Genomic DNA, 19,703 nt, shown 5'->3' with positions numbered 1-19,703 from the left:
ACACTCTAAATCTTAATGACCATACAATATAAGCCCATTAACATTAAAAAAATATTTTTATAATAAGATATTATGTTGATATAGAATCAAGTAATTAGTATGACAATCATTCGGATCACTTTTTGTTTCGACTTGCGTCATGGAGGGTCTATAAATAGACGGTAGTCATTTGTTTTTGTGGCCCTCCCCTCCCACTCCCACTCATAAGAGTTATGTAATATTATATGGCGTTATGTAATACAGTTGTATTATGTGGTCTATAAATGTTGCTATCTACATAATTGTGGAAACTTTAGGAAATTGTGTTTGTAATAGTAAAGATACTCATTAATTGCAATATAATTCTTTTGAAACTGTTATTTACACTTTAGGTACATTATACAATGATGGCCTTTTTAAGTTTCTTTTTTACATATAGAATTTTTCAATTATTAAAACTAAATTTTTCAATAAAAGCTTTTTTATTGAAAAATTTAGTTAAGTTTATAATAAATGTAATATTTTGTATATTATAATTAAAAGTACCCTTAACAGACGAGACATGCATGAAAAGCCTGATGACTGTTGATGAAGCGAAAGAGGGATGTAAGAATCGTAGCAATTGACGTTCCATAGTCTATGTTTACCGCCATGGGAGACAGGCGTAAGGTTTGTGTGTATAAAACTATTCAGTAATATTCTAAAAGCATTTTATGGACATTGTAAAAAAGTGATTCAAATATCTTGCCGCCTCATAATTAATAAAATTCAAAACCAATATTTCAACGCCAAGAAATATACAGTAATTTAAAACAGATCTATAAATAAAATCGTGTTCCATTGTTTTTCTCATTTGAACCGAACCAAAATCTAATAACATTCCTATAATAATATTCAGAGGGCATTAATTCAGAATCCTCAGACCTCCATTTCAAGGGTCCCGTCCTGAACACTGAGTTATTAATAATTTATGCTAAACATATAATAACAATCAGGCTGTCGTACTAAATAGATTCATTTATGTAAATTAGTGACCTTTGGCTCATGATTTTCTTGTAGACGATAGAAAAACTTAAAGGGTTGACATAGGGTTCAGTTTACTGTAACGATTTAATGCAATTTGATTAGTTGTATTTTTGCATTTAAAATTTAACAGATACAAGTAGCAAGTACAGTATATGAATTTACATAAGGCTTCTTTACTAAATGCACGATTGAGTTTGTTCGTCTTATCTTTTCATATATCCAATTTATTTATTTTTTCTTTTAAATTAAACGTGTCCCACACTACCATCTTTTCCTATGCTATATGTTCACATAGATACATTCGTATTATGTTCACAATGAGTTGCTCCGGGCGGGAATCGAACCTGCTACACGCTGCACGGCAGCCAGCTGCCCATCCACCGCAACAACCGTGCAGTCAAGATTAAAATTAATAAATCACGGAGAAGATAATTTCTTTAATAAAATAATGAATACAAATAAATGTATAGTACTTATGTGTAGTTCGTTAGTTATATCACATATACATATAGCATTCGCATACCTATTGTATAAAAGAAACACCAGTCCTTTTGATGACATTTATGTCATTAGCGACACGCAATGGAAGTGAATTTATTGCAATAAATCGAATAGCTACGTTAAGGCTATAAAGTTTTAAGTGCTATTATTGCATAACACGACGACGAGTGTAGATATTTTTCTACGAAGTTTGCCGGGTCAGCTAGTCCAAAATATATATTTTTTTTATGAAACAATCGAGCATACGTATTACCTGATGGTAAGCAATCGCCGCCGCCCATGAACACTTGAAACACCAGAGGCGTTACAAGTGCGTTGCCGGCTTTTTGGGAGTTAGGAATTTAAGTGTTGTTGTTCGGGAATCGGGGATGGGGAAGATTGGGAAGGCGGGAATTGGGCCTCCGGTAACCTCACTCACACAACGAAACACAACGCAAGCGTTGTTTCACGTCGGTTTTCTGTGAAGCCGTGGTATCACTCCGGTCGAGCCGGCCCATTCGTGCCGAAGCATGGCTCTCCCACACTTATATTTCATAAAACCTTTCCTTTTCAAAAACCACACAACTACCTCCCACTTTAAACTACAAAACCCAAATTCCAATATATTAACCCCTCCTCTATTCACTAACAAACCTGTTGGGTCATGTACCATAAAACAAGGTTATCAGAACGCCATAATTAAATTTACCGACCAGGGTAAATGCATTCACGGATAAACCGGGTACACACAGGGTGTGCAAACATGTCACATCATGATTTACTGTTGTTTGCTTGAAAGCTACAGCTGAAGCCTATTCAGCATATACAGGGTGAATTGTAGATGTGTTCCTATGTTTATTATTGGTTTTAGGAAATCTATTTAAAGGTTTATGCTCTGATTCGTTAGTCAAGTAATTAGAAGTTGGACTACCGTGGAAAGGTTCAGATTTTAAAGGTAAAAAAGCCGAGATTTTTTTTAAATGTTTAAGTTTTGATTTTGGAATAGTACCCAGGTATAGTTACAATCTAATATAATTGGTATAATAAGAATGTACGGGGTACGAAAATACCACTTGTTTAGTCCGTTTAATTAATTAAGAGAAATATTGATGATCTCCATACTGTGTACTTTATTCATTTATTCAAAAATACGTTGCCCCACATTAGGATTTTCTCCTGTGTCGTAGGTGCGTTTACAAACATACAAGTTAACATGCACATACACCCAGTACCCGAAACAACAATTTGTGGATACACAAAGAGTTGCTTCGAGCGGGAATCGAACCCGTACCCGTTGCGTGGCAGCCAGTTGCCAAACCGTAAACCGTGCAGTCAAACTTATGTATACTTAGATAAAACGAATCAACGTATAAGAGAGGAAGCGATATTTCAAATCGAAATATTTTCGAAAGTATTTGATTCTGTAAAAAATAAAAAATACGTGCACAATATTTAAAAATAATTTAGAAGATGTTTACGTTGTATATGTCTACCTCTGCCTACCCTTTATCTTACGTACCTATTTATTGGTTTTCAGGAATTGTAACTCTCTTTTCATAGCTGTAGTATGTAAAACTTTCAAAACAGGACGTGATAAAACACGTAGATTTCCTAAGAAATACAAATTATGTTAATAAAATTTGTTGGCCTTATTTTATTTCAGAAATTTACCGTAAGGCCTGAAAAGCGTTCGTAGAAAACGTGACTTCAGGGGAGAATAATATTTAATAAGTTTTCAGCTTATTACAATTACGGAGAAATGAATTTCAGGTACATTTTAAAGTCACTGAAAAGAAGTGTCCAATCTGAGCCAAAATTATTACTAAACATACACTACTAGTGTACGGTCGCGAATGCGAAACTAAAGGACTAGATTGGATTTGGGTTCGATTCCTGAGGTGAACAAAGTGGTATTTTCAGTTATATTATGTTTTGTTTTATTCAGAACGGTACATGTAGAGCAATAGGCGTACTTCTATGACATGGGACAGATTAGAGTCTTAACATAACTGGTGAAATTGGACGGACATAGTGTAACTTTGAAGACGAATTAATTCTGCAATTGCTGACGTTTCAAAAGTGTCTTCCTAGCTTAAAAAAATTTTAGTCCCATGTATTAGGGAGTGCAAGACCTATTGAATCATATACTGTGCTCCACTGTTTCACAATTTGTGTTCTATTTATGACATAAATGGCACATTCTTATTTTCAAATGATGCCCTGGCATCTCGGAAAATCGGTTCAAAATAACCACTTAGGTACATTAACCTACAGAATCAACTATGTACATGACATTTAAGACTAATAATAGTCCATACTCGTATAATATAACTGTAATTGTGTTATAAGTGAGATATTACGGTTGTAAGGAAGGCCTACAATGTACGCCCACTCGATGTTACGTCGGTCTAAGTACCAGTGTATCCATTTAAATTAAACGATGAATTGTGAGCAATTATAGCATTAATTATTATTGTATAACTTAGCTATTGTAATTTAGTGTTACGGTACAATTAATTTTGTGGGAGGGATTTAATAGGTTTTGGGTATGAGCATATTTTGAGGACAGTATCAACATCAACGGACAGTTCGCTGGTGGACCATGGAATATGGCCTACTCTACATAACATTAAGAGGGAGGCCAATTCACCGAGGAAGTGAAAACTATCGTTTTCTTTTTTATTCTCCTCTAATAACATCTTCTGATTTGTTTCGTTGCGGGATCCAAGACAGTCATTCATTTCCCTGGGACGCGCCGGTCTTCAGTGTTCCGGTGTTTTCATGTTTGTATCTACTGTAGATCCTGGCTTACAGGAGTTGCAGCGGTATGGGACGTTGTGGCGGGCTTGTCCCAATAAAAAAAAGAGGAGGCCAATACCTCCACACACTCCGAAGAGGTCCCGACCATATACCCAAGCAAGCCTTGCATTGGAATCCCTACGGAAAGGAAACGTAGGCAATCCTGTCAAACCTGGCGTCACACATTGTTGGTAGAAGCGACAGGCATTGACATGACGTAGAACGAGGTGAAGCTGGAAGCCTGGAAGGATGTAACGCCTCTGGTGTTTCGGGTGTTCATCGGCGGCGGCGATTGCTTACCATCAGCTAATCCACCTGGTAGTTTACCGGCTTATACCATAAAAATTCTGCTGTAAGGTATCTGTCGCCAAGTTCTTTAGAGGATTCTTATGACAACCATAGAAAGAAGAGTGGTCAATGTTTGTTTTCTAATTTGCTATCACAATACACCTTAGAAATGGCTAATGGTTTGTTAAAAGCGTTTGTGTGTTATAAAGGAAATCAAATTCAGTTATATCTTTTGAAGAATAACATGAATGTTAATATAAGTTGTTTTTATTGTTCCCATATAACAGAAGAAAATCCAAACGTAAACTAAACTTTAAAAATATACTTTAACACGAGTTTGAGTACCCATAAAAATTCGCGCTACTCAAACACGACACTATAAAAGTTTTTAAACATAAAATCCAAGATTAAAAATAAATTTAAACTCTATAAAAACTAAATATAGCACACGATAACTAATCTAAAATCAACGTACGTGCCGAATCGACCCCTAACCTCTTATCCACGAAAACTTTGACATAAAAGAGAAATGTCAAAAGATTGACAGGTCGCCATATTGATTAAAACTCGCCATGTACACCGACACATCAAGCTGAACAAAACCAGTATAAACTGACCTTAAAATATGTGGAAAGAGCTTTTGAAGCGAGTCCATGTTAAATTGGTCTTGTATAGCTTGTGTACAGGGTGACCTTTAGGCATTTGATTACTCCATCAAACGCAGTAATTGTTTAACCGCCCACGATAAAGGAAACAACCTGTATATGGAACGGTTTTCATTTGTTTTATGCTTAAATTGGCACGAAGGAACCGCACTACAGTGGTAGGTTAACTAATTTGCGATTATCAACCTTAGCACTTTGAGAATAAAGGTGTTAAAGTGAAATAAAGGCTTGGAATTCCTGATGATGCTAAAATCACTCTTATAAACATACCCATAAGTGCTCCTATTTCTTTATATTTAGGTAATTCTTAATTTAGTGATACTATTGGAGGTAAAAACCCCAATGGTAAATGTTAATATTTTATAGACATGTCAACTTCAAATACGAAAATTGGTTCCATTTCTGTTTTTCAAAAATACAAAAACCTCGTTTTTAGCATGGCAACTGAATAAAACAAAACTGTATTCATGAATATGGCACATAAACAATAAAAGTAGAATGCATGTTTCATAAAACATGTTATTTTTCTACGCAGTTGAGCAAAAACATGAACCGTTTTATTCATATTGCAGACAAAGTTTTGTATCAAAACTAAGAGTCACGATTGGTATTATTTATGTATTTTTCTGATATACGGAGAAATAAATAAAGAATAGAATATAAAACCAAAATATCATAAACTGAAGAAATACATTTTTCATCTCTAACTGCCGATTTTAATAACCAATCTCAATCTAAAGTCCTTAGATTAAAAACTATTTTTGTCATTTTGACAAACTCTATAGAACTATAGAATCTTATGTCTAACATGAAGATCGATATAAAGAGTTTGGATTAAGATGGGTTATTGAAATCAGCAAATACTGCAATACTCAGAGACATTTAATTATTACTTAAACTATTCCTTAGTAATAATTTTGTTCCGAAAACAATTGCTAAAAACTGGGTTAAGTAACCATTAAATGACTCTGAGTAAGTGTCCATAAAGAATTAAGTTTATGAATAATTTAGTAACTAGTTCATCTAACTAGTAACCAAACATAATCTGAAATAAAAAACTATTCTAATTCAAAGATTTTGCATTAAGATAGGTAAAAGTAAAAGAATCCACTAACCTGTTAACTTGGGTATTGGAGGTGTGATGGGAGCAGCAGCAGTGGTCGCCGTGTTTGGGGGGTACACAGGATCGCAGCATTCTCTCTCTGGGAACTCGCTCCCCCCCACTCGAGCCACCAGGAGTACTACCACACCCACCACGGACCATATTCCACTCAACCTGGTACACCCACGAGACATCGACGAAGGATTTATACCACAAAAACCCCCCACTTTCAAAACACTGGATTTTTCAACTAACCGAAATGGTAGACTGGCCGTTTTTTGTGCGATGTTTTCAGAATTCAATTTTCGAACGAACGAATTCGAATTTAGTGTTGGCGCGTATTTTTCGAATTCAGAATTCCGTTTCTCGAGAGACGGCCGTAACTGACTCTCACTCTCTCTTTCTATCTCGCTTTGTTTTTGCACTTGAACAGATGTTTCGGTCTCTTTTTCACCCCCCACCGTAATTCTTTCATTATCATTGCAGATGTCCTTTTCTTCAGTCATCTGACACTGATTTCACATCACACTTTTTAAAAATGTTAACATCAAATTTTTTCTACTTAATTTTAATGATATGTATTGATTTCATCCGCCGCCCACTTAGCTCATAGGTACATAATTGACTTTTAATTTCGCACGGAACTTACGCTCGATTTTTTATTGTATAATAATTTGTAATAAATATTTGTATTTATTAAAATCTGGAAAGAAGAAGACAGGAATGATGAAGACATAAATAAAAAAAATTAAAATATATAACTAAAATAATAAGTAGACAAAATAAAAAGTAACTCCACAATCACACTTCAAAAACATCGCCCATAAAATGATACTTCCTTGCAACAGTTACATAATTTTCTTATTCATAAACCATTCGAGCAGGATCCATAATTCTTGAGCAAGAGATTATAAAAAGTTTAAACTCTGTGTGTAAGCGTCCTGAAGTTAAAGAGGGCATTAAACAAATTGAATTCTTAATATGCTATTTAACTTTTTGTTCAAAAACCTAACGTATATTACTTTTGTACGTAGGTACTTTGGAAACTTCTTCTATTTTCGACAAAATTTCATTAAATGGCCAAAGAATTTTCTTTCTCTCGTTCTCCCAGTCATTCCCTTTTGTTTCATGTTGAGATGTGATAATTTATTTTAATTGTAATTCTTAAAAAAGATTTTTTCGCGTTCATTTTTTATTTGAAGTCGGCTCCGAAGATTGTTCTTTTAATAATGTCTTCGTATTTTAGTAATAAGACGTGATTTACGAGTTGCGAAAAGTTGGCTAATGAGTAAGGATTATGTTTTCAAGTGTTTGTTTTTATATTTTTTTGTTTTGTTTCAATACGAATCTTTGATTGTTTGTAAAAGACAGGTTGGTTTTTGTTTCGCTATTATCGTCATTTAATTTTGTTCATTCGGATGTTTGTCGGTCAATCACCCTGAAACTACTAAACAGATTTTGATAAAATTTGGTATACAGACAGGGTATGAACAGACTTAGGTGACGATACATTTTTAAACTACGGGAAAGCGGGCGAAGCCGCTGGCAGAAGCTAGTTACACATTATTTCCAAAAACGGAATAAATAAATTGTTTACTACTCGTAAATCTCTTAATATCACATTTTATTAAAAAAAAAAAACATGGACCCCTTCAATAAACAAGTCATAAGTTACAAGTCACGCCACAAACAAAAGAAAAAAACAAACAAAGAAAGCTCTAACCTCCCGTCAACATTCATAAATCCTCCTTTGACAGCTCTAATCTGTCCAGAGACAATAATTAGTCTATGGACGCGTGCGTGCGTGCAACGTCAATAACATTCAATTTGCGCGCCATAATTGGATATTCTGTCAAATTTGACGCCTGCAACTGTGTTAGTGTCAAATTGAAAAGATAAAATGAAAAGTTTTATTTTTGATGTTTCGAAAAAGTTATTTGAATTGCTGATTGACTTGTAACTTTATATTCTAGTTGAATCGATAAAATATAGTTATTGTGTTTTTTTGTTGTATATTGTTTGCGTATTGTGTATTATTTTATGAGTTAACTTTGTGTTATAAAACACCTTGAATTATCCCAAAGTTATTGGCAAAAGTCCATGACATGTTACTGCGTCTAACCTTTTTCCTATGTATTAAAATGTATCAGTATTAAAAAACGAAAATCACTCAAACTTTTATACATTATTCAATCATACATATTACCACATGCTATTACAATATTAGCAGCGTGACAATCACCGCTTCATTTGTCGCGGAATGCTGCTCGTGAATACAAGCCTCTAGCATGACTTGAAACTAGTAGTGTTTCTCATCAAACAGTTACGTGAGTAAGCCGATAAGAGAATAATTCATATAATATGTCTCACGAAAGATATGACAAAATTCAAAAATTGTACACACTTCTTGACATTCAAATTCTAAAAAATACCACTATCACACAACTTCCTTTACACTACATTTTAAAACCCAGCAAAGCGTTAAAATATTCAACATTAACAATGAAAATAATAAAGTATTTTGGTCCAAAGGGAGAGCTCCTGAATGTTCAGACTATAGTCAAATGATTTCTTTTGAACATCAAGCCTAACTTCAGCAATTAGCCAGGGTAAGTCATAACTGAGTTTCTGAACAGGGCTGCTACTTGTTTAAATATAATTGAAGTGACTTTGCCTTGCTTTCCGACGTTGGTTTGTTGGTTCTACTGGTGATATCTTGGGTTTAATTCTCAGTTTAGGGAAAATAGGTTTGTGTTTTTTTTTTGTCGGTTGTGTTTGTGACATGATTATTTTACTGATATCTCAATTATCTCAACGAACGAAAATACGAAAATTATCCGTCAGTACAACATACAGAAACTTAACCAGAAGTTATGAAAGAACGTAAGGACTATAAACCATTGACTTTAAATAACTTTCATAAAAAATACAGAATTAATTATTACATTATCTGCTTACTCACGTAACTGTTTGACGAGGAACTCAACTAATTTCGAGCTATGCTAGAGGCTCGTATTCATGAGCAGCATTGCGCGACACACGACGTTACTAAGTCTAGTTCCTCGTCAAACAGTTACGTGAGTAAGCCGTTAACATAATAATTAATTTAGTATGTCTCACGAAAGTTATAATAAAAAACAATACAGGCCCAAAAGTCATTGCCCTTTTAAAATCAATAACAAACACTTTCATTTCAAAATGTTTTATACCTGAAAATGTTTAATATCTATCTCTATTTACCTTAACAACCCATTATAAATGTTCAAACAAATCACGCACCCAATTAAACAATAACTTGGCAACCCTACGACATAAAGCCGAAAACATTTAATTTTCTTTAGATTTTGCATAAAATTATAATTTCGTTTTCACCCCCAAAATTGATAGATCTTACCTAACTTAAGTGCTAAGTCGGCTAAAACATTAAAGTTTGGATCACGAAATTATGTTCAATGTCGAGTTTTGGTATTAATAATTAACCGATGTTCTGTTGGACTTTACTGAGGTTAAGTTATGACGTCTTGTCTCGTACTATTGATAGCATATTGGAATATACTTTTTTAGAAAGGCTGTGGTGCGCACTTGGCTCTGTAGCTCAGCGTGGTTGCAATTGCTGCTAGTATTTTTTTTGTGATCCGCTAATCGTTGATTAAACTCTGAGTGTGTGAAATTATGTACACGACATAAGATGTAATCTTAGTTTGGGAAACGTTATAACACAAATGGTGAAAAATTGGTGTACATTATACAATGGCATTACGTGCCGTAATCTACCGATACCTCTGCCTACCCCTTCGGGCATAAAGACGTAACGATACGAGAGACATACTTTTCACTAGTGTTTATGTTATGAGTAATGATATGGGATAATCGTTGATTACATTGACACTCATATCAAAAGTCATAACATAATGGGCTCGACTTAAAAATCAACCTTCTAGCACTACAACAATCTTAAGCCAGTACTTAAGACTTAGTCTAACTAGGCAGCTACAATCCTCTTAACGTCTAATTATTCAAATTAAATTAATTAACAGAAATAACACTATCAAAACTTTTCTAAGAGATTTAAGGATTAAAAGATAATCTTAAGTTGTTTTCTTTTGAATAATTTATTAAGTAGTTGGTGAGTAAATAATGAGAAGAAACTATGTCTTAGTTATACTTCGTTGAGTGAGTAGAAGCGAACAAGACTGCTAAGCAAGGCTCTTTAGGTTTCAAGAGCTGCGGACTACCTAGCAGGTTACCGGGGCTCCGGCTCGAAAAGCAGGAGTACGAACGAGGTGGTTTTTAGTCAGTAAGAGTTTGACACTATCTCTCGCCTCGCCCAAGACGGGAGAAGTCATTAGATGATTTTCCTTCTCCAAAAAAAAAGCTCTTTAGGTTTGATTCCCGGATAAAACAATGCCGTTTTCTTCACTTTTCATTAATTTCCCTTTACTATTATGAAATCTGGAATTGTACCTGGTACATGGCAATGAGTTCAGCCCCTAATTTACATAAAACCTATAATATAACCAGCAAAAAGTGAGTATTACAATGAAAATATTCACCTCTGCTTATCCCTTCGTCACTTAGGCGTAAAGTACCATTTACATAATCCATGTCAATGACCTATCGATTGCAAACGATATTGTTTCAATCAATCTAAGATTATTTCAATAGCGAGACTGTCGAGGGAATTATGGTAGATTTGACATTTTGACAGCTCTTCTATAAAATAATAAAAGTTACATTATGTTTGACATTAATGATTAGAGTGGTGTATTATAGAACTATTATATTTAAAGTTAATATAATATTCCCTGAAGACGTTGGTAAATATTTTAAACTCAAACTTAATACACACACAAACTCAACTCAAACGAAAGACATATTATTATGGTTGATACGGTGTCTGGGTGACAATAATAAAATACCGCTCATTATTACCATACAATTATTAGTACCATAAAATTCGGTGTATTGGGTATCCATATCCCCAAAACACCAAAGGCACCACAAGTGCATTGCCGGTCTTTTGAGGGTTAGTAATTTAAGGGTTATTGGGTAATCGGGGATTGTTAAGTTTGAGAAAGGGGTAATTGGGCATCCGGTAACCTCACTCACAAAACGCAAGCGTTGTTTCACGTTGGTTTTCAGTGAGGCTGTGGTATCACTCCACTCGTTTATGAGTTCCATGTAACAAGATAACCAAACATTAGCAGCAGTTTCTAACTCTTAATAAAGATTTAGTAGTAGGAAACTTACTTGATCTCACTTAATTTAAATACAAGTGATATCATAAACTACCACATTTTTACTCAACTAAAACTAAATAGTTCAACCAAAAGAACACCCCTATTTTAGTCAGCCAACCTTCATATTCAAAATCAATAAGCATAAAAGGTCTTCACTGCTATTTTTCCCACCCAGTACAGGTTGCTATAAATAAAATATGGCCGACTTCCGGTCAAGGCACGCACTGCCCGCTCGAGTAAGGTAACCCGCCCGATCTCTATAATAAATACACACTTTATATCTCATGATTTAACAATCGTTTTGTGGTTTACGTTTTTTAAAACTGGCCGCTTTATATCGAAGCTGTTCGTTCGATTTATTTTTGATTTTGTATTTTTGTATTTCGAACGCGAAGGGCATTTTGTTGTTCGATTTTTAAATTTTGACAGGTGTTTGTAACGGTTCTTTTTGGTGTGGTGTGTTGTTTTTGTTTTAGTGATTAATTTATTTAATGTAGAGTTTTGGTATAAAAAACACATTAAATTTGGTGAAACTGATTAATTTTAAATTAAAATATAATTTAATATTGTTTTAAAAACCCAAAGAAACTTAAAACCAAAGAAATCAACCGGTAAAGATCTCTTCTGGTAGAGGTAGAAATAAAAAACCTAACGAGGCGTTTTGTTCAACACAAAAATAATCCAATAAATAATTTCATTCCCTCAAGTAACTACAAAACATTGAAACAAAACCCCAAATTGTCCAAAAACGTTAAATTCCTTGAAATAACTTAACTAATCCCAAGATTCGTGAAATTATTTCCATCTTGTCAAACCTCTGCCCACCCACACTTTAACAAGAAGCCTTTGGGCAAACATTTAGGCTAAACTTGGGCAGCTTTCGAGAAGTTCTTATTATTTTATTTTTATTCCCACCTACAGTGTGATTTGTAGCCTTCACTTGCCCTTTAAAATGTAAATCGCTTTAATTTATCGCATTCTACCACCATTTAATCAAACGAAACTTGAGTATTATGTTAGTTTTGTTCGTAAATTGAACTTGATTTATAAACAATATGATCACTATTTTACTGGTAAGGAGGTTAAGAAAAAGAGTCGTAACTTAATATATTATTGGTCGATTCCCGGGTCGGGCAAAGTATTGTTGGGCTTATTAAGTATTCGGTTTTTCGAAAATTTCTCAATAGTTGCACGGAGTCTGGAATTATGCCCGATATATGGCAATAGGCTCACCCCCAATTACATGAGACTTATAGCACAAATTGTGAAAAGTGGGTGTACAGTGGTATTACGTGTCATAATGTGCACCTCTGCTTACCCCTTTGAGGATAAAAGGGGTGACGATACAACAACGACAACATTTTTAATTGCATGTCTAATGTTACTGGCCCAAAATAAACATCACCAGTTGTAAAAAAAAATACTAACAAATATGCAGGCTTCTAAATTCAAAACATGTAATACTGGCATCACTACCAATACACACAAAAAGAGAAAAAAAAACAAACAACTTTACATAAAAACTTCACCATTTGATAAAAGAACAACAGATACGAGCTATCGTCTGTCTGCCATCGATTACACAATGCCCTTGCATCGAATCGATTGTACCAAAACGATTCGATTATTCGGTACGACCGAGTTCGAGACAATCGTGATATAGTGATTTATTTCGATTGCTACCCGAGCAAAACTACATATTGGAAAAGTCCCGATACTCTTAGCAGGAGACGTAAAAAGGGATGGGGTTTTTTTTCTTGGCCCTAAGATGTATTGAACAATGAAGTTTCAGATGTAGCCTTTGTTAGTATATTAGTTTCTGAGATATAGCTTCTGTATATGTTTAGGTGAAAGGTGGAGAATTGACATGTTTGTAATTTTGTATCAACTTTTTTGATGAGATAGAAGAATTGTTGTTTTTCTGGAAACGTTTACTTATTGGTTTTACTTTTTTGTTATATAAGATTCTGTCCTTTGCCATTCAAGTAAATTGACGTAATTTATAGAAACAACAAAAATATATTACAATAGCTACTTTCTTCTAGAACGGTTTGTTAATACTCACCCCCTATTATATGGGGCTTATTACATAAATGGTGTAAAGTGTGTATACGTGCCGTAATGTGCCCACTGCCTACCCCTACGGGGATAAAAGGCGTGATGTTGCATTTGTTAATACCTTGCATAAATAGCAGACTTTAATTTCAATAATCTCACCAAAAAGTTACAAAAACAGAATAAAAAAAAATCTTCCTTAACTAAAACCTTTTACTATATAACCTTTTTCCTCCGCAAATCAGAAAACGATTTAAAAAGAATAAAAAGTTCAAAAGGCTTCCTTATTTGAGGGAATCATGAATATACATCCTCGCACCACAATCCAGCTAGGGTTGCCATTTTTACGTAATCAATGCGTAGATATCGGTGGTATCTTAACATTGCTCCCAGGGGTGGCATGCGGTTAACATATTCATGCATTCCGGATAAAAATTTTACCTGAACAAAATCCACCTAGGAAGCACCGGGTATCATAAAAAAAATCGATATATTTTTTTCTTTTCCCCGTTCTCTGTCGGAGTTTGTTACAATATTTTTAGTACTAGCATTTTATACGTTGACTATTTAACACTACTTTTTACAACTATTAATTATTTTTGTATTCTAAAATAAAAAGGTACTTAGAAGTAAATAAGTCATAGTCGTAGTGGCCGGAAAGGTTATTGACGCCCGCTTCTCATGCATGAGAGCGCAGGTCCGAAACCTACCAACAGCAAGTACTAATGTGACTTGTTCCAACTTATGTACTATCTAAGTTTATTTAGACACCACTGACAAACGTTGAAGAAAAACATCGTGAGAAAACCTGGGCTTATAAATTCTAATTATAAGTTTGAAATCGCCAACCCGCATTAAGCAAGCGTGGTAATTAATACTCAAACCTTCTCCGTGCGAGAAGAGACCTTTGGTCAGCAGTGGCCATTTATAGGCTGTTGATGTGAAGTAGTAAAATTTAATTTTTCGCAGACATAACTTTACCTTTCTTACTTAAATGTTTTATCGGTCTTAAATTGCTTTTTGTAATTTTCTACGTGTTATGAATTAGTAATCATTATTTATCAATTTAATCTTTGTATTGTATTTTGTTTAGCCTCGAAATTCAGTCAAGTTGTATTGACCGCTGTTTCAATGTCAAATAATCCATTATAATTTCACTATAGAAATTTTATAGTAAATACAACGTCAAAGTATATTAATGCTAATGGTATTACAAATATCAATATGAAATTTTCTTCAGATCTATCGAAACAATTTTATTAATTGTGTGTGCGTAAGGATACCTACTAAATAGATTTGAACAAAGACATATTTGTCTTTTGTTTTATAATAACTTACTAACAAAAAAACTCTGGATATATTCGATTTTATCAAATATTTTCTACTTATAATCAACAACTAACTTCACCCGTATTCACGTGCGATAAAAAGTATCCTATCACCCAAGTCAACTCACACCCTGTCTGTATACCAAATTCTACCAAAACTCGTTCAGTAGTTTTAGCACGATTGATGGACATCCAAACATCCAAATAAACTAACTTTCACATTTATAATATTTAGTGTGATAACAGGAATATCAGCAAAAAATGGTATTACTAGAAGAACAACTGTACGTAGTTTTTAAAATCCAACCAACATAAAGTCGTAATATATACATTTTTCATATTTAAAAAAAATACACAACATTAAACTATTCTTAAATCAGTAATCCAAGTCCCCCAAACGCAGGGAGGAACGGTTACATAATTGAGATGCCAATCTGCCATCAGACAGGTGTAATCCACTCTCAGCTCACATAACTTATACCAGCCATGGACTTAAGTAGTGCGCTGTCGATTACAACCACTCTAATCATGTTTTTTAAATACATTATTTCGACACCAGCAATTTATACTGCGCTAACTCAAAAAGCGTACTTTACAGTAGAGGCGTTTAAAGGGAAAAACGTGATAACTTTTACATTAATTAAGATACTTTTTTGAAATTTGGTATGCTTAATATTTAATTTATTCATTGTAATATCTCATATTTATATTTCCTTAATTATTTATATTTTTTGATTTAGCGCAAGTTAGCCGTATATAAACGTAATTCATCAAAAAAATGTTACATCTTATACACGTCTAACTAATGTTAGCGTAGTGTAGTACGGGACGTCGTAGTGCATGATCAATCATCTGATGCATATTTCAATATTTTATAAAGAATATGTACTTACTTACAAAAAGAATAGTCAACGTACCATTAATAAATTAATTAATACGTTAACACATAAGTATTTACTATGTAAAAGTCGCTAAGTCGTTCATTTTACAAACGAACAATTATACACACGAACGCACTAAACTACGCTAACTATGAGTTAGTGCAGTGTTGCACGGATTTTGACCAAAGTGATCCGCGCGCACACTCCGCTAATAATAGTTGGCGTAATATAAATCGAGTGATTTCAAAAAATACCTTTACTTAGCGTTTTATAAGATTTGTAACTTTCTTATTTTTGCATATTTCTTCTCAATTTTTTTATGACGTATGTAAACACACATTTTAAGCAACTTGGCATAAAAAAGATTTTTCCAAATTTCGAGTTAGCGTAGTATAAATTGCTGGTGTCGATTTTTATATAACAATATAAATATAAAATATGGCAATGAGTTCACTACCTATTACATGGGACTTACGACATAAATTGTGAAAAGTGGGTGTACACAGTGGCATTACGTGCCATAATGTGCACCTCTGCCTACCCCTTCGGGGATTAAAGGCGTGACGATATGTATGTTATTTTTATAAATGTTTTTTAAAATAACCTTTTCTACCGATTAACTGCCTGTGTGGCATATATGCGACACATATTTCCGTGTTCCTGCAGCTTATGTCGTATTTTTGCGACAGAGAACACGCATTATTATTTCGTTCTATTCACACGATAGCTCCTTATTTAGTGTAGATATATTTTTTCGATTTGTGTTAGAATACCGTGTTTTTGGGGGTATAAGTTATCTTATGGTCATTTTCACTTATCACCCTTAAATCCTAGTCTAATACGTTACTTATATTGTTAGGTATCACTTATAAGCTGAATAAAACCAAACTGTCGTTAAATGTCACCTACCTTAGCATAGGGGTTCTCTAAAATTTAGGAGAGGTTAATGAAAACGGGTACTAATATACTAATATGTATGTATTGTGATGGTTGAAAAAGGATTTTTATAATTACCGTACATGAATTAGCAGAATTCTTAATATAAGATTGTTAAAAGGTGTTACTTTTAAAAATATCCATAATCTTATCTAAGACTGTAACTTCACATTAAAGATAATGTCACTATAAATAATATGCAACATTTAAAACTATATAAACTTTACTAATAATAAAACTACTATCTAATTACACACTTCGTAGCTCGCTACGAACTTTCGTAGACCTTTGCTACGAGCTACGGAGCTACGACATTTAATGTAGCTCTCGATAAATTTTGTCGTAAAATGTCGTAGTAAAAATAATATTTATGTTTTGCCCCTTTTTATGTGTATACGTTGAGGATCATCTCTAGTATTAGTAAACTAGAGGTGGGCTTGCGTAAAGGGACTGTATTAGTGTAACATTTATGGTAGAAGCCTCTAAATATTTTATTGGCTTTTCAAGTTTTTTTTCGAGAGAGACTGACCTGTAAAATATCTCGTATTTACATGTTTTTCAGTATGAAAAGCTTTGTAAATATTGTGTTCTCTTTTATTTGTTTTACGCTTGCGTATTTAAATGCATTTTATATGATTCTCCTAGAAATATATGGTGAGTTCTTTATTTAACTGTACAGAAAATTACCTTTTGCGTAATATTTTTTTATACAAATAACATATTGAGGTCATTCAGGTGTAATCACAGTAACAACATTTTCAGCGTAACTTTTTATAAAACAGATTATATTTTTTTCCAACTAATTCATTATTATATTAATATTCTGTTGTTGTGGTTAACACTAACAAATAGATTGATTATTATAAGTATGAAACATATTTCTTTTTGTCATGGAATAGGAGGCAAACGAGCAGACGGGTCACCTGATGGTAAGCGATCAGCGCCCATGGACACCCACAACACCAGAAAAATCACAGGTGCGTTACCGGCTTTTTAAAAAGGAATACGTTTCTTTACGGTTTGAAGGTCTAAGCTTAGAAAATACTTTCACTAAAATACACCAATAAGAGCTCAAAAACTTAACTTCAGAACACAATATTGTCTAGAATACTTCGGAAACTAATATTTGTACTAAACACAAACAAATGTCTCAAAGAGACTCTTGTTACGTAACTTTGGGAGCAAAACCAAAAACTTTTAGTCGGAAATATCAACGTTTGAAGAGCAAAATCAAATATTTCGAAACACCATAATTATTCTCGAATCATTAAGTTAATAATTCATCGCCTCATCAAGTAATTAACACCAAAGTACGCTCAAACCACGCTTGACATAAATTTGGCAGGTCAAATAAACAACCTATTAATTTATTAATGACGGTGTCTGTCTGTCTGCAACATTCATTTGCATAGAAGGTTTTTGAGTAATAAAAATTTAAATACAAAATTAATAAAATTCTGCATAACTTTTTTTGGAAATAGAATAAATATCAGCCTGTATACTATAGGTTTTTAAAATGCATTTTTAAGTGACATCCTGTATGATATTTAAAAAAGAAATTAAATCACTAGTCTTCTCATAAGCGCTATAAAAGAAAAAGAAGTTACTGCTATATCATAAATATTTTTTACTAAACTCAATCAAATATTTCCATGAAATTAATTAACAAATACACTTTATACCTCAAAACATGACTTTAACGAGCGCGCTATAAAATCATTAAATAATTCATAGAACATTTAAAATGATTCGCGCCGTATTCCGCTCTTTACATTTTTTATAAACTCAATATTAAATCGTGCCTCGAAAAATCTGTACTTCAAAAAGATTAGCGATTATACAAGCACCCTGTACTCGGCTACAGATTCAAAAAGTACATCATCTTCATCATGAACTTAACATTAAGAGGTTCCTACTTAATATTTTAATTTCCAATTTCCCTTCAACAGGGTTTAGGAGCCTGTAGGATTACACAACAATTTCCATTTTAAATTCAAGTTGAAATTTTAATAAGATAGCACTCTCCCTTACGCACGCTTGTTACAATACCGTTCCCGCCATTTTTACGTCATGTGTGGTTTCCCGCGCTTTCGTTAGACACTTCTATTTTTAATTTTCAAGTGTACACGGCCCGTTCCATTCAGCCTTCCATTCTTTTTAAATATTGCCACCTGTACGTTTCCATATGTACATAAGTAGGTCATACATTCGCTGTATACCAATCGTACGTATGATCGCATCGCATCTATTAAACTCAGCCCTCGCAGTGCAACCTCCACTTCACTCGGCCACAACACGCTCACAAACAACTAATAAAGTTTAAAAACCAATAAAAAAATTATAGTAGCCGTTAGAAAAGGAGAGATGATGAAAATTACGTTTTAAAAAAATCGTATAGCGCACGCGCGTGTTCGTGCGCGCCATCCGTGCGTACGTTACGACAGACGCGGCGGTACTAACGTAGTAGACCTGGAAAGGCTTTAGCTGCCCCCACCCCGCCCCCCTCGCCCGCTGGCACCCCTTTCAGCCCTCGGCCGTGGCGACTACTTCACACACAGAACACAGTATTCCACTGAATTGGTACAATCAAAACTGAACTGTATCCACCACTTCTAAGATTTTATTTTGACCAATTCCAGTACGCCGTGGAAAACCGAATGCACGCCGTGCCTCGAGTCAATAGGTTGTACAATTTGTATTAATCATAATCGATTTTCGACTTAATTACACTAGCTTTAAGGGCGACTTTTAATCATTAATAAGAAAGGTTACTAAAACGCGATGTATATGTGTGCGGTGTACACAAACGTCCGAATTCGATTACGGTATAATTGTGTTACGTAATAATGGTTCTTACAAGTTTCATTATAAGGGTCATTTTTGTGTTTCTTGGCGGGCTTTCAGAGTGTACTGTTTGCTTTCCA

The 19,703-nt window shown here is 33.9% G+C and overlaps 1 protein-coding gene across 5 annotated transcripts in view; it reads right to left on the bottom strand.

The window, feature by feature from the left end:
• Positions 1–19,230, bottom strand: part of LOC118280573 (uncharacterized) — a 226,679-nt gene extending 207,449 nt beyond the window's left edge. For 3 of the 5 annotated variants that reach the window (XM_050699490.1, XM_050699491.1, XM_050699489.1), the window contains exon 1: positions 6,353–7,039. In XM_050699490.1, the coding sequence (XP_050555447.1) occupies positions 6,353–6,845 (493 nt within the window). In that variant the 5' untranslated portion in view covers positions 6,846–7,039. Of the gene's footprint in view, positions 1–6,352; positions 7,043–19,157 lie in introns of those variants that run through there. The other 2 variants (XM_035600672.2, XM_035600673.2) reach the window with 2 other exon arrangements.
• Positions 19,231–19,703: the final 473 nt, after the last annotated feature.

Source organism: Spodoptera frugiperda, chromosome 16, assembly GCF_023101765.2.
Source record: "Spodoptera frugiperda isolate SF20-4 chromosome 16, AGI-APGP_CSIRO_Sfru_2.0, whole genome shotgun sequence".
Classification (NCBI taxonomy): Eukaryota; Metazoa; Arthropoda; class Insecta; order Lepidoptera; family Noctuidae; genus Spodoptera; species Spodoptera frugiperda.
Note: the sequence above shows the minus strand (reverse complement) of the source record. Positions and strands in the feature narration are given on the sequence as shown.